The following is a 13627-nucleotide window of genomic DNA, read 5'->3' on the forward strand; positions in this document are numbered from 1 at the left end:
ACAAACCCTGTATGTATACACACACACACACACACACAGTTTTTTTTCGTACACATACATACCTATGAGAAAGTTTAATCTATAAATTAGGCACAGTTAGAGATTGATAACTAATAATAAAACAGAAAAATTATTACAATATGCTGTAATAAAACTTATGTGCATGTGGTCTCTCTCCAAAATATCTTACTGTATTGGACACACCCTTCTTTTTGTGATAACGTGAGCTGATAAGATGCCTATGTGACGAGATGAAGCGACACGAATGAGCTGAGCATCAGGCTATTGACCTTCCAAAGATCATCAGGGGATCATCTGCTTCTGGACTACGTGTGACCACAGGTAAGTGACACCGCGGAAAAGCGAAACTGGGAATAAGGGGGCCCCGGAACCCTGGCTGTGTAACAGCTCAGCACCCCTTCCTCAGACTCTCCAGTTCCTTTAGCAACCGTCTGGGGAAGATGCTATGTTATAGCTATCTAAAGAAGCTCTAACAGCAGCAAGTTTCTTTGAGCATCGTCATGCTATTTCCAAAGCGGTGAGATAGTCTGAATAAGGTAGGATGGGCAGATTTTGTCACGCCTCCCCAGGCTCAATACCGTTGCCCTTTGGGAGAATTTCTACTTCCTTTCTCTCGTCTTCCCAAGCCCGGCACCTGCGCTATCTGCCGGGTCCTGGCGTCCACACCTGCACATGCCAACTGAGAAAGAAACGCTGACGTGCGCTGGTTCGCACCCAGAGCAGAGCGCTGCGAGTGGAGCCTTGCTGAGGGATGGAGGTGTGGCCGTTGCTCAGGAGTGAGCTCACCGTGGCCCCCACCCCGTGGGGCTCCAAACCCACCCAGTCAACAGAGCTGGTGCACAGAACCAATGCTGGAGGGGCGGGTCCCCTGGGCATCGTTCCTGGAGCCGCCACTCCCTGAGCACTTCCGGGTTGGTCTCAGCCAGCGCTCCCTAACCTGGGGTCTGCAGAAGACCGGAGGACGCACATGAACTGAGGTGGGGGGGGGTGGGAAAGTGTACATCTTTATTTTCGCTAACCTTGGAGTTTAATTTAACCTTCCCTTCAGTCAGGAACATACAATAGTCTTAGCGGTAACTGAGTTTTGTTACCAATGGAAGTCACAGATATTCTCATGTCATATTAGAATTACGGCACAGATCTCGAAATATCAATTACGTTCATCCATCAGACTTCGAAAGTACAGTAGTTAGGAGTCCCACCCATGGATCATGTTAGTGCATGAATAAGGAGCGCATATATTCCCGTAGCACAAATATTTTTCATTAAGGACCTCAATGTGATCGATAGAATTGGTTTCCTTTGTAATCCTGTGTTTTTTTATTTTGTACATTGAAAAACTTTATTCAGAGCAGGGTCCATAGACTTCATCACACTACCAAAGACGTGCCACAGCACAAAAAGGGAAGAATTTCTGATCAGCATTCCCTACGTGAGAACTTGCTGTCGGCTGGACCATGTGTTATTTGTACCTGATTATTATTCTGACTCGCTTGGCCTGAAAGGGTTTGTTTTTTTTTAACTTTGGTTGGTGTCGTTTGGAACTTCTTTTTAAAATAAAATAGGGACATGCTTCTACCCAACGCCATCAGACTCCTATCTGTAAGTTCCTCTCTTGTGAAAGAAAAGTGATTCTGATTCTTGGTCTTTTCAGAGGTTTGACTCCCAATGCCCCAGAGCAGGAATGCAAGTACCTTGGCTCACAAATCAGTGGATAACGATCAGAACGAGGCAATTTGCATAAAGCCAGCACAATTCCAGTCTGGACTTGGGTCTGCTGGGAGTGGTGGCAGCAGCTAGCATTTATTGAGTAGTTACTAAGTGCCTATCATAGGGGCACATAACACTCTGATCCAACAGACGCATCATTACAGTAAATAGGTACCTTTCTGAGCCCTGTTGGTCAGGCGAGGCAACTCGAGCTGACAGTCATTAAATAATCTGCCCTGCTAATAAGTGGCAGAGACGGGTTTCAAAGGTAAGAATCTGGCAGTCTGGTTTCAGATTCTGAACTCTTAGAGAAAATGGGCATACGTGAGACTGAAGGGCAAATGTCTGCCCTCCACACAACTGTCACAGGCAGAGGGAGTGGCAGCTTGATAATACGCCACAGTGACACAGCGTCCTCTGCCTCCATGCCAGGCGAGGAAGCGTGTTTTGGCAAATTCAGAAACCCTGGAAAGAAGTGGGACTGTGCAAGATATCATGTGGAAGAAGCTGGCCATCTGTCAGTGGGTTATAGAAGCATTGATTCCTTCTGCCCAGGCCCTGGATGATATCACCCCTAAACCCTGCTCTCTATGCAAGGAAAAGACGTGCTGCACGATAGTTCTCTTGAAGGCAGCACTTAGTAAGAGTGCTTGCTTTTTAATCTGTGCTTTTCAATTTACCTGCAACAGTGATCCACTTCTTTTTTTCTTAATTTTATTCTTTTAATGTTTGTTTATTTTTGAGAGAGAGAGAGAGAGAGAGAGCATGAGTGAGGGAGGGGCACAGGGAGGGGGAAACAGAATCCAAAGCAGGCTCCAGGCTCCAAGCTGCCAGCACAGAGCCTGACGTGGGGCTCAAAATCACGAGCCGTGAGATCGTGACCTGAGCCAAAGTTGGACGCTTAACCTACTGAGCCACCTGGGAGCCCCCACGATGATCCACTTCTATGATTTTTAAAAACCCATCATTAATATTTTTAAAGACCCCAAAGACTTCCTTTACACCCAGGAGGATTCTAGATCTTGGACATATCTCATCAATGTGTTACTGGTTGGTTGCCCGATGAGCTGTAATTTTTAGACTTTTACTTTGTAGAGTATTATCTTTGCCCAGAAACCTCAGGTATGTGACAGACAGAACTTAGAGACTCCCACTGATTTCCACCAATGTAGGACTCAGTCTGCCTTGTCTAGAGACATCCAACAGGACAGCCTGCTCTGGAAGGCAGTGACTTCTATTTGGGGTTATAAACTATTCAGTGTGGGTTCTAAGAAACACATTTAAAAAGGAGGAGACTCTGGCTTGCAAACACTTCCTCGGTGGCTGCATTCGACCTATCAAGAGAATCAGGAAGCAGTGGCGTTTATCGCCATGCGTGAACAACTCAGTTGAATTGAAGAGGGTGCCACCAGGTCCACTGAACAACCCCTTCCCTTGTGTGCATCAGCCAACTGAACAACAGAGAACATCCCTACCCCTTTCTCTAGCCCCTTTGGCTTGGAGGAATTTCAATCCACCTCCCTACCCTGTAGTACTTACAGTTATGCTCTATCTATCTATCTATCTATCTATCTATCTAATCTATCATCTATCTATAGAGTATTTCTATGTGTTACTTTTAGGTGCCATGTATGTGGCCTCATTTAATCTTCAGCACAACTCTACATCTCATTTTATATCATTATCCTTATAACGATGGCCCACGTTATTATTATTCTTATTTCAGAAATTATGAAACTGGGGTACAGAGAAGTTGAGTAACTTGCCCAAAGTCACATCACTCAAATGTGTCAGGGCCAGGATTTGAACCTGACTGTGTGGGGTCAACCCCTACACATAGTACTTTTGCTTGATGGTTTATTATTGCCTCCTTTTCTTTCCTTCAGTTGTTGTGAGCTATGACTTGGAAAGTTTATTCTTCTGGAAGTAGCTTTTCATGTGTGGACATCTAATTGGATGTAAGACACTCAAGGGCTTAAGTCGGCGTCACCACTCTGTGGAGCTATCAGCCCTCGGGAGACCCCCTTTCTGGGCCTCAGTCTCCACCTCTGTTAAGATGGTGATGATGCCAAGTTCCCAGGGGGTATTGCAAGGACCAAATAAAGCAATGCATGTGAAACCATGCCACCCACAGCACTCAGCATGATGGCCTGTATATAGCAGGCGCTCAGTTCAGTCAAATATTTATGCTCAAGGATCTGGGGATACACAGAAGACACAAAGTCCCTGTGCTCGTGAGCTTTACACTCTACTGGGGAGGAGAAAAAAAATAAACGTCTAGCAAATGTTAAATACGTCAAATATGGAGTAAAACAATGCACAGTAAGGGAACAGCGATAGAAAAGCCATTTCTGTAGGAGGTATGACCAGGCCCATCTCAGCAAGGGCCATGTAAGCAGAGACCCGAGGGATATAAGAGAGTGAGCCTTCAGATCATGATCTCACGGTCTTGTGAGTTCGAGCCCCATGTGGGCTCTGCACTGACAGCAGGAAGCCTGCTTGAGATCCTCCTTCTTTCTCTGTTCTTCCCCCGCTCACACTGTCTCTCAAAATAAATAAATGAACTTAAAAAAAAGAGTGAGTGAGCGTTGTCCACACGAAGAACACTCCTGACAGAAGGAGAAACAGGTGCAAAGGCCCTGAGGTATGAGTAGGCCTTAGGGGACTCAGAGACCAGCAAGGAGGCTACGCAGCTGAAGATTCATTTGTAGGATTACTAAGTAAAATCACTTGGAAAAACCAAAGAACTTTAAAAACTCATGTCAACTCCACTACCCCATCATCATCACAAAATCTCTGTCTGTAATCAGGTTTAAAACCTAATTGTAAGAATAAAGAAGCCTGGGGCGCCTGGGTGGCTCAGTCGGTTAAGCGTCCAACTTTAGCTCAGGTCACGATCTCGCGGTCCGTGAGTTCGAGCCCCGCGTCGGGCTCTGGGCTGATGGCTTAGAGCCTGGAGCCTGCTTCCGATTCTGTGTCTCCCTCTCTCTCTGCCCCTCCCCCGTTCATGCTCTGTCTCTCTCTGTCTCAAAAATAAATAAATGTTAAAAAAAAAAAATAAAAAATAAAAAAATAAAAAATAAAAAAAATAAAAGAATAAAGCAGCCAAAGTGAATCACCGAAGTTACACAGATGGCTTAGTTGACATGATACCAAATATGCAGATGAAAAGAGGAATATTCTATTTTATCCAAATGACACCAAGTGTGGGGGCATTCAGTAACATCTGCTGACAGAGAACTAATTTTTTCTATCCAGGCGTCTACATCTGTATGTGTAATGATATTATGGCATTGAAATGAAGGTGTGGGAGGTTCAGGACGAGTAAAAGAATTATCCGCTCCTGAAGAAAAGCGACCCAATATGACACAGGTTGAACAATAATTCCATTCTTCTTTGTTGTGATCAAGAGTTCTTTCTAAGATAGTGAGAGGTCAAGGGCAGTACAAACAAACAGAAAAATTTTCCAAGGTAGGCACTGTCCACAGTTTACAAGGAAGGAAACAAAAGACTCTGAGTGCCATTTGTGACACCACACAGTCATGATAGGCGCCCAGTCACTCATGTTTGCCAATCGTTTTTTCCTCTGCGTGCACTACTCTCCCCCAGACCCCCAGCCAAGCAAAGCAAGGAATGTGTAATGAACTCCCCTGTGAGATATCAGAAGTTCAACTCTCCTATGGTGGGGGAGGGTTGGCAGAGGTTACTCAGTGGGTGAAAACAAAAGTTCAAATAAAAACTTGCACATGAATGTTCACAGCAGCACTATTCCAAACAGCCAGAGGGTGGAAAAACTCCAAAAATCGATCAGCTGATGAATTTGGAAAAACAAAATATGGTATATCCATACAACGGAATATTATTCGGCCATCAAAAAGAATGGAGTCCTAATTATACTACACCATGTTTGAAACATTATGCTGAGTGTGAGAAACCAGCCACAAAAGACCACATATTGTATGATTCCACTTAGAGATTCCACTATCCTATACATTTTAACGTTTTGCCTCACAACCCAAGATGCTGTTCCAATGTAGCCATTTTGCAGACCCACAAATGAGTTGGGATGGTCCCCTGGCAGTGTCTCCATCACCATAGAAAACCCAGATCCTCTATAACACAGTTGTACTCAAAAAACAAAAACAAAACAAAACAAAGTGGCAGTGAGAAATCATATTCAAAGTAGAGTCATATTAAAGTCATATTCAGATGGATAAAATATAAAATAACTTTTCCTGAGCCCAGGTTCCACCATGATCGACTAAATTAGGGATGAGAAGGGAGGGAGAGACTTCAGATATCTCTTACATCTGATATATATATACATACATCACCTTAGATAACCTCCGATAGTAACCTCAGATATATACGTGAGGTCATATTTTTATTTTGGATTTCACTATCACAGCTCGCAAGACACTTCCTAATTGTTTTTGTTCTGTGCATATTTGGAAGTTAGACGTATCTAATTTGGTTTCATGCAGAGACCAATGGAAACTCACAGATTAACCTTCCTGTACGGCAATCTTACTCTGATTAGCCTTAAATTGACAGGAATTGGCAGTTTGTCTAAAGTTTCCTTCTCCTTAAGATGCTAAGAGGCCCTGACAGTGATGGAGGTCAGATCAGTGTTTCCCTAAATCTGTTTTTGTTTTTGTTTTTTTTCTTTATAAAGCTCATTCTGGAGCCATCTGGAAGGCTGCATTTTAATGAACGGACTCCAGCTCAGGAGAACACAAGCAGGTTTCCCAGAGGCTGACGGGTCCCCCTGCTTACCGCTTCCATCAGGCCCTTCACCGTGGGGGATTTCAACATCAAAGCGTCGAACACGTCGTCCGTCTCCTTCCGCACGTACAAAAGCACTGAAAGAGAAGCAGAGGCGAGGCGGTGACCCAGGAGCCCACACAGCTGCCACCACTCCCGGCCACTTCCTGACACACACCTGCCAGAGGCTGACAGTATCTGCGAGGTCGCGGACCCCGGACCCTGATGACCCCTACAAGGGTGACTGATGCACCTCCACAGATGACCAGCAGCCGGGGGGCCAAGGCCCCTCGATGGGGTATACTGACAACTAGGCTACACTTAGCAGGCTGTGATGCTGTCCCACACTATTCACAGTGGATTTCTCCAGGTGGGCCCATGATACATCTCCTTCTGTGACCTCTGACTCCTATGTATTCATCTGATCATTCAACAAATATTGCAAATACCCCTGAGGCTGTGTGCTACGAGCTGAGGTGCAGCCCTGAATTAAGGCATGGTCTGCCCTTAAGGAATCTGTAGTCACTTAGGGAGGCAGGAATTTGAGGCATTCCTCAAATAAGCAGATAGCCATCCGGGGCTGGATGAGTTCAGAAGGAAAAAGACATGAGAGAGTGCTTACAGGGCCTGGGCTTTTCCCGGAGGCGGGGAGGTGGGGGGAGAGGGCAGGGAGAGCAACTCCAGCCAGACAGACCAGCATGTGCAAAGGCCCGGGAGGGAGCCGGTGCCTGTCAGAGGCAAGCCGAGGGAGAAGAGGAGGATGTGGAGTATGACAGGCCTGGCTTTGACCCCAGTTCAGCCTCCTGTGGGGCCCTGCTCACTTAGCCTCTCCAAGCGTTGATTTTCCCTGGAAAACGGGGATAATAATGTTGCCGTGAGACTTAAATAAATAGCACCCACGTGGGGCGCTTAGCACCGTGCCCGGCACCCAGCGAGCACCGGTCCACCCCCGGCACATGCCGCGATGAAGCACCTGTCGCGGTTCTAGTTTCCTCAGTGGAGGTAAGCCCAGCTTTGTGTTCACTTGTCTATAATGGAACGTCCCAGTTTGCTGATGCGCTGACTAGGAGAGATGGTCGGGACCCCAGACACCATCAGAGAGGAGAAGACACTCTGTCACAGCAGACCCTTCCCTACACCCACTACTCTGGGACATGGCCCAGAAACACTGGGGACCTCATTCCGATGTGACCCTCCACCCCCTGAGCTGACTGCGCTTTCTCTCTCCTTCCAATGATGTGGTTTCTGGCTCTAACTTCAGACGGAGGGACAAGGCCAAGACTGAAGCCCCCTGCACCTGGCTATTCCAGGAAGAATGTACAGTCAAGAAACCCTGCTGAGGGGCGCCTGGGTGACTCAGTTAAGCGTCCAACTCGATGTCAGCTCAGGTCATGATCTCATGGTTCGTGAGTTCAAGCCCCACACCAGAGCTCTGTCTCTCTCTCTCTCTTTGCCCCTCCCACCCACTCTCTCAAAATAAAGAAATAAACTTTAAAAAAGAAAAAGAAAAAAGAAACTCTGCTAAGCCTCTGACCATAGTCAAGAGAGCTACAGTCACCACCAGAAAGAATGAAGTTGGAGCCAGAAAATGAAACCCCACTCTAACTCAAACTCCTGCCCCTTCTTCCCACCCCTCCCCAGTCCCCAAGGACGTCATTAAAGCTGCTTGCTTTATAAAGGCAGAGTCTACGTGAATGCACATGGGTTCTGCCTACATTTTCTTTCTGTAGACAGCAGATGTTCAGTTTGTGCACGACAAAAAAGAAAAAAAAACAACCCTGAAGTATTGCAAAGTTTCTTCTCTTTACCAAGTATAAAAATAAACTACCAATTAAATAAACACATTGAGCGTGTCTCCAAAGATGTCAAAACTTAGTCCTTTGGAAGGAATATTTGATAGTTTCCATTTCAGCTAAAATGATCTGGTGACCTAACGGCAATGTAAGAGGACTCAGCGTCAGCAGTACAATGAGAAACAATTAGACCACAGGTCCCCCCCCAGGTACAACTAGATGAGGAAAATTCAATTTTAAAATATGGCGGCTGTTACAGCGAACCTTCTATAACTTCTTCCTGCAGCCACCAACAGAAAAATGTACTTTCCAGCAGGCTGACACTAAGGAAACCCCAAACATATTCTATTAAAATGAGTACTGCTTCCATTGGGTTTACAAACTTCTTTTAAAATCATTGTCTTTGAAAGAGCATGGCTGATACTCTTGCCCCAAGTGTCACCGTAAGGGGTTAAAGGCGGGATGGAGGCGTGTTGACGGGCTGTGGGAGAAACAGGGTCATGCCACCGTCCCCCGCCCCCCCCCCCCCCCCCGGCTGGGCATGCTGACAGTCACACAGGGCATGCTGGGCTTACAGCACACCCCCACAGCCTGCCCCAGGGCGTCCGCTTCTGTCACTGTGCATCTGAGGGACGACACTCAAATAATCAACTCCATTAACGACAGCATTAAGGACCATCTTGCATTCCAGACACCACAGGAGAGGCAGACGGCCACAGGGGCAGGCTCCAAGTGACTCCCACGGAGCCACCCAGAGAAGTAGCTACCAAGGCAGAACAACAAAGAATGGCATTGGTGATAATTACGATCATTTTCTCTCCTGGAGAACTTCCAAGGAATAAACAATAGCAACCATCACTGACCCTGATTCCTCCTGTTTGTCAAAGACCAGCTCAGACTGGGAGCTCCAGGCGAGGGGCTCAGTAACTCCACTGCCCTTTTTCCAAAGAAAAGCCACTCCCAGGAGAACATTTCTCTATTGCTGGTGGGTTGCAGCGCCCTCATGTGTCTCTATGATTTAGATGTTTCGAAGGCCGCAGACTTGCTTTTTTGTCCCAGCCCGATAAAATTCCCAGTGGCAATTTTTGTACTGACCTCACAGTCTCAAACTAATCTGAAAAACACAACCATTGGACTAGCCAGCATGCACTAGATATGGATGGGAGTTACAATTCCTGTCGCCTGTGTGATCCTTCATTTCCATATAATTCTGCCTTCATTCTGAAGTATGCGATATAAAAGGCACGCGGGAATGGTGCTCAAAATGCACTTGAATGTTTCATGGTAAGCCTGTGAAATCAGCCAGTCTTTTAAAGGTATAAATGTTGCTAATGTAATTAACACCACCCAGGTATTCATGCTCTTTCCATTTTGAAACACGAATTACTTATTCACGATGAATAGACCGTAACTAGATGCAGACCTAATAATAAAACTCACAGCTACAATAGTGAACAGGGTGCTTAACTATGTGCTAGGCACCTAAGTTAAGTGTTTTACATACATTAAAGTTCACCGGTCCTCACAGGGACTCTAAAGGTAGGAACTCTTGTCAGCCCTCTTTTACAAATGAGGACTTGAAGGGGCAGGGGGTTCTTCCCAAGGTCATACAACTCTGAAGGGCTGAGGTAGGCTACAGAGGGGATGCTCTTGACCATTATGCAAATCCCATTACAACAAACAGAAAAGAAAATGTCTCATTAGCAAACAACTCAAGCCTGTGTGGATGGTGAACATATTTAACCTGGTAACCTGACTCACTGAAATTCCGGTACCATATGTCTAAGATCTCTGGAAGCTCCTGGTGTTGGCTATAGCAGGATATGGGGGGAAACGGCCATTCCCCACACTTTCCTCTTGCTCCAAGGAAGGCCAGTGAGTCACGTAGAGCCTCGACATGCTGAGCAAGACATTGACACACTCTCGCTTTGTTTTTTACTCTCTTGATGAAGTGGAGTAAGATCCCTGACTGCGAGAAAGTCAGTTGTGAGGTCAGAACTCACGTTATTTGGACGAGGTTAATCCTTTGCATCTACGGAACGATTCTTATGAGATGCTATTGTCACATACGCAGCACAAGTTTCTTTTTAACCTCTGACCTCACTGGTTACGTTTCTCCCAAGGCAAAGGAGAGAACCGGTGCCCAGAAAGAATAAATGTTTGCTTATGGTGCTTACAAGGATACGACTGAAAGTGAAGGAAAAGACTGTGGACTTTCCTGTGTCAATAAACAATCCCCAGGCCAGCCCTGAAGCACAGGGCCTGGGCGGGGCTGCACGGTCGTCCCGTGAAGCGCCCCCACCATTCATGATGGGAGGGTGGGTAACCTTGGCAATGCCAGTGAGGAGATACCTCGCTTCATCCCTTCTTCTTTCATCTGCTTAGAAGGTGCTGGGCCAAACTCCTCTTCCATGGGCCTGAACATCCGTTTGACAAGGACACTGCTGCTAGAAAAGATGGGCAGAAATTGTTAAAGTAGAGCATGCAGGGGGCCAAAAGAAAGGTTCACGTGTGCGTTTCTGGGGCTTTTTCTTTTGCTTATACCATCCTTAGTTTTCCACAACTGGATCCACTCAGCAACCTCCCTGCTCCCCCTACAGGTCCCAGGTCATCCCTGTCTGGGGCAGAACACACGTGCCAATGTCTTTGGGGCATGGACCAAACACATACTCCTCATTGCTGAATATGGACCCAAGATGAGACCTCTGGGTTTCAGCCACTCCATCCCGCACCTAACCTCCTTCCTGCTCAAAAGATCGGGGCTGGGGTGGGGAGAACAGGAGTGAGCCCTGGGGTCTCTGTGGTCTCCAAGTTATCAACCCCTCCCATCTAGCTGGGGCCTGAGTGTCCTGCACTTTCTTGCCAGCCCCTGAGGGCACGGGGGGGGGGGGCCCTATGGAGATGGTATGGGCTCGCCTGGCTGGCTGTCAGTTCTGAGGCTGCCCCGACTTTCTGCTCATCTATGGCTCTGTCTGGCTGAAGTAGATGGGACCGCAGTGGTGGAGGTTCTCGAGAGACCCAGACCTTGGCTGCCCAGCTGTTTCCTCCCCTGGATCCCCTCCCTCCGCTCTCTGGATCCCATATGGTGCTGGGTCCCCACATGTCCCCACCGGAGCCGTGCTGGTGGTTCTGCATTTCCTCCCAAAGTTCCTGACCATTCTGGCCTCTTTAAGGAAAGGGAAAGCTTTAGAAGGACAGACTGTCATTGAAGAGAAGTCAGTGATGCTGGGTACTGCGGGCTGCAGGCGTGTGCCAAATGCATATGCTGAAACCCCACTCTCCAGTAAGGTGACATTCAGGGGTGGGGTCATTCTTTAATAAGTTCTTTCTTTAATAAGAAAGAACTGCCATGTGAAGACACAGCGGGAAGAGGGCCATCTGCAAGCCAGAAGAGGGTTCTCACCAGACACCAACCATACGGGCACCTGATCTCAGACTTCTAGCCTCCAGAACACATTTCTGTTGCTTAAACCACCCGGTTTATGGTATTTTGTTATAGCAGCCTGAACGGGCTCAGACACGGAGAAAATGCTCCTGAATGGAGTCTTGGTATTCTTCAAGCCCTCAAGGGAGTAGACAGACATTGAGAAATTTCTACTGTCTCTGGAGATGCCTGGAACCAGGCACATGAAGCAATGTCAGACAGGCAGTTCAGTAGAATTGTTAAGAAGTGAACTCTGGATCCAGACTACTTTGGTTTAAACCCCTGCTTTACAATTTACTAGCTATGGGAATATGGACAAGTTCCTCAACTGCCCTGAGTCTCAGATTCCTTGTCTTTAAAAGGAGGCTGTTGAAAGAATTAAATAAATTCGACATACAGAGAGCACAAATAAGGTTGCCTGCTATAAGTGCTACTTGTTAGAGATGATGAGGACAATGATGATTAAAGGTGGAGAGACGAGAGAGAGAGAGAGAGAGAGAGAGAGAGAGAGAGAGAGAGAGATGGAGAAGAATAAATATGGCAGAGACCTTGAAAGACGTCCAAGTTTCCATGTACCATCAGAGAACAAATAGTCCACTTTGGCCCAAGTTAAGGACCCATGTTGGAAAAGCTTCCTGAACGGCAGGTTGACATTATATCAATACCAAACTTCCAAGATAATACAAACCCCTGCTTCAAAGGCAACTCCCCATTGGCATTGCTGTCATTAAGAAGCTATTTATCGGTTCTCAAGTCAAGCCAGTGGTGGGGTCCAGAGGTACAAAGTGGTACAAAAGTATGGACATCTCAGTAAGTATTTCTATTAACTCTAATAGTTTAAATTATTAAACCAACAATACTTTAATTTATCATCGTATACTCTAAGTGTTCCAAAAAGGCCTATCAATTTTTTTAAATAACTTCATATTTTACAAAGTACTTTTCATCTTGTTGGTCAGTTAGGTCTCATGAACCCTGTGTAAGCCAGCCAGGGCAAGGTGTAATCTTATCCCTATTTTAGTGAATAAGTACAGGGCAATGCAGCTAATAAGTAAAACAGACTGTTTAGAGAATGTGGCTTTGAGGGACAACCTCATGATAAATGTACTCAGAATCCGAGGTGATGATGAGTGAGGGCATGAGAAATCCATATTAAGAGTCGGCATTCTCTTTTATTCCCTAGTAAGCCAAATGGCGAACACAGCTAGAGGGAAAACTCAAACTCAAGTCCCAGTTCATGCCAGTAATAAACTGTTAGGGCACTGTTTCTTCTGTCTTCCCCTCACTCTGTTATCATAAAAGCAGGTCATGTTATTCCATTGTCTTGGAAATGGAGTGACCGTGACCTTGGGAACACATGATTAAAAATCTATTCACACAGCTCCAGTCTGGTGATATTTAGTAACAGGTACAGAGCCTGAAATATCACCAGACATGCTCTCCTGCTGTGTGAGGGTTCCTAAACCAGTGATTTTCTTTTTCTCACCAAGCAAGATCTATTTATGTTTCTCCAGTTCTGCTGACTTTTGATAGCACCCAATTCTGAGCCATGACAAACTCTGCCATTAAAATAACATCTTGGATAAACCACATGTCTCTTGGGAGGGCAAAAAAAATGCTTTTTCACACTTTTGAATCAATAAACCCAGCAGGAGTCAATCAGTTTGTGTGGTCTGGATTCAAATGTTTCATTTATTTTCAAAGGCAAGAAAAGAGGGCCAGATATGACAGACTCACTTAATAGGCAAAAGACACAAATTCCAGGTCTCCTAATGCCTTGTCCAATTACACTGTATTGTACCACTGCGGTACCAGAGAAGGACCAGAGAAACAGAAGAAGGTGCTTCCCCTGACATCAACCTCTATTTCGCTGGCAAATGTGTGGCTGTGAGTGACCCCAGGTTTAGCAGTCCAT

At 46.1% G+C, this 13627-nt stretch overlaps 1 protein-coding gene across 1 annotated transcript in view; it reads right to left on the reverse strand.

Moving 5' to 3' along the window:
- Positions 1-13627, reverse strand: part of GRHL2 (grainyhead like transcription factor 2) — a 118442-nt gene that overhangs the window by 6364 nt on the left and 98451 nt on the right. Inside the window, exons 12-13 of the mRNA XM_047088957.1 lie at positions 10641-10735; positions 6508-6593 (exon numbers count right to left, since the gene is read on the reverse strand). Of these exons, the coding sequence (XP_046944913.1) occupies positions 6508-6593; positions 10641-10735 (181 nt within the window). The remainder of the gene's footprint in view (positions 1-6507; positions 6594-10640; positions 10736-13627) is intronic.

The sequence above is a fragment of the Lynx rufus genome, unplaced genomic scaffold (assembly GCF_022079265.1).
Source record: "Lynx rufus isolate CCGP_SWC_20201006 ecotype Redwood Valley unplaced genomic scaffold, mLynRuf1.p SCAF_26, whole genome shotgun sequence".
Lineage (NCBI taxonomy): Eukaryota > Metazoa > Chordata > Mammalia > Carnivora > Felidae > Lynx > Lynx rufus.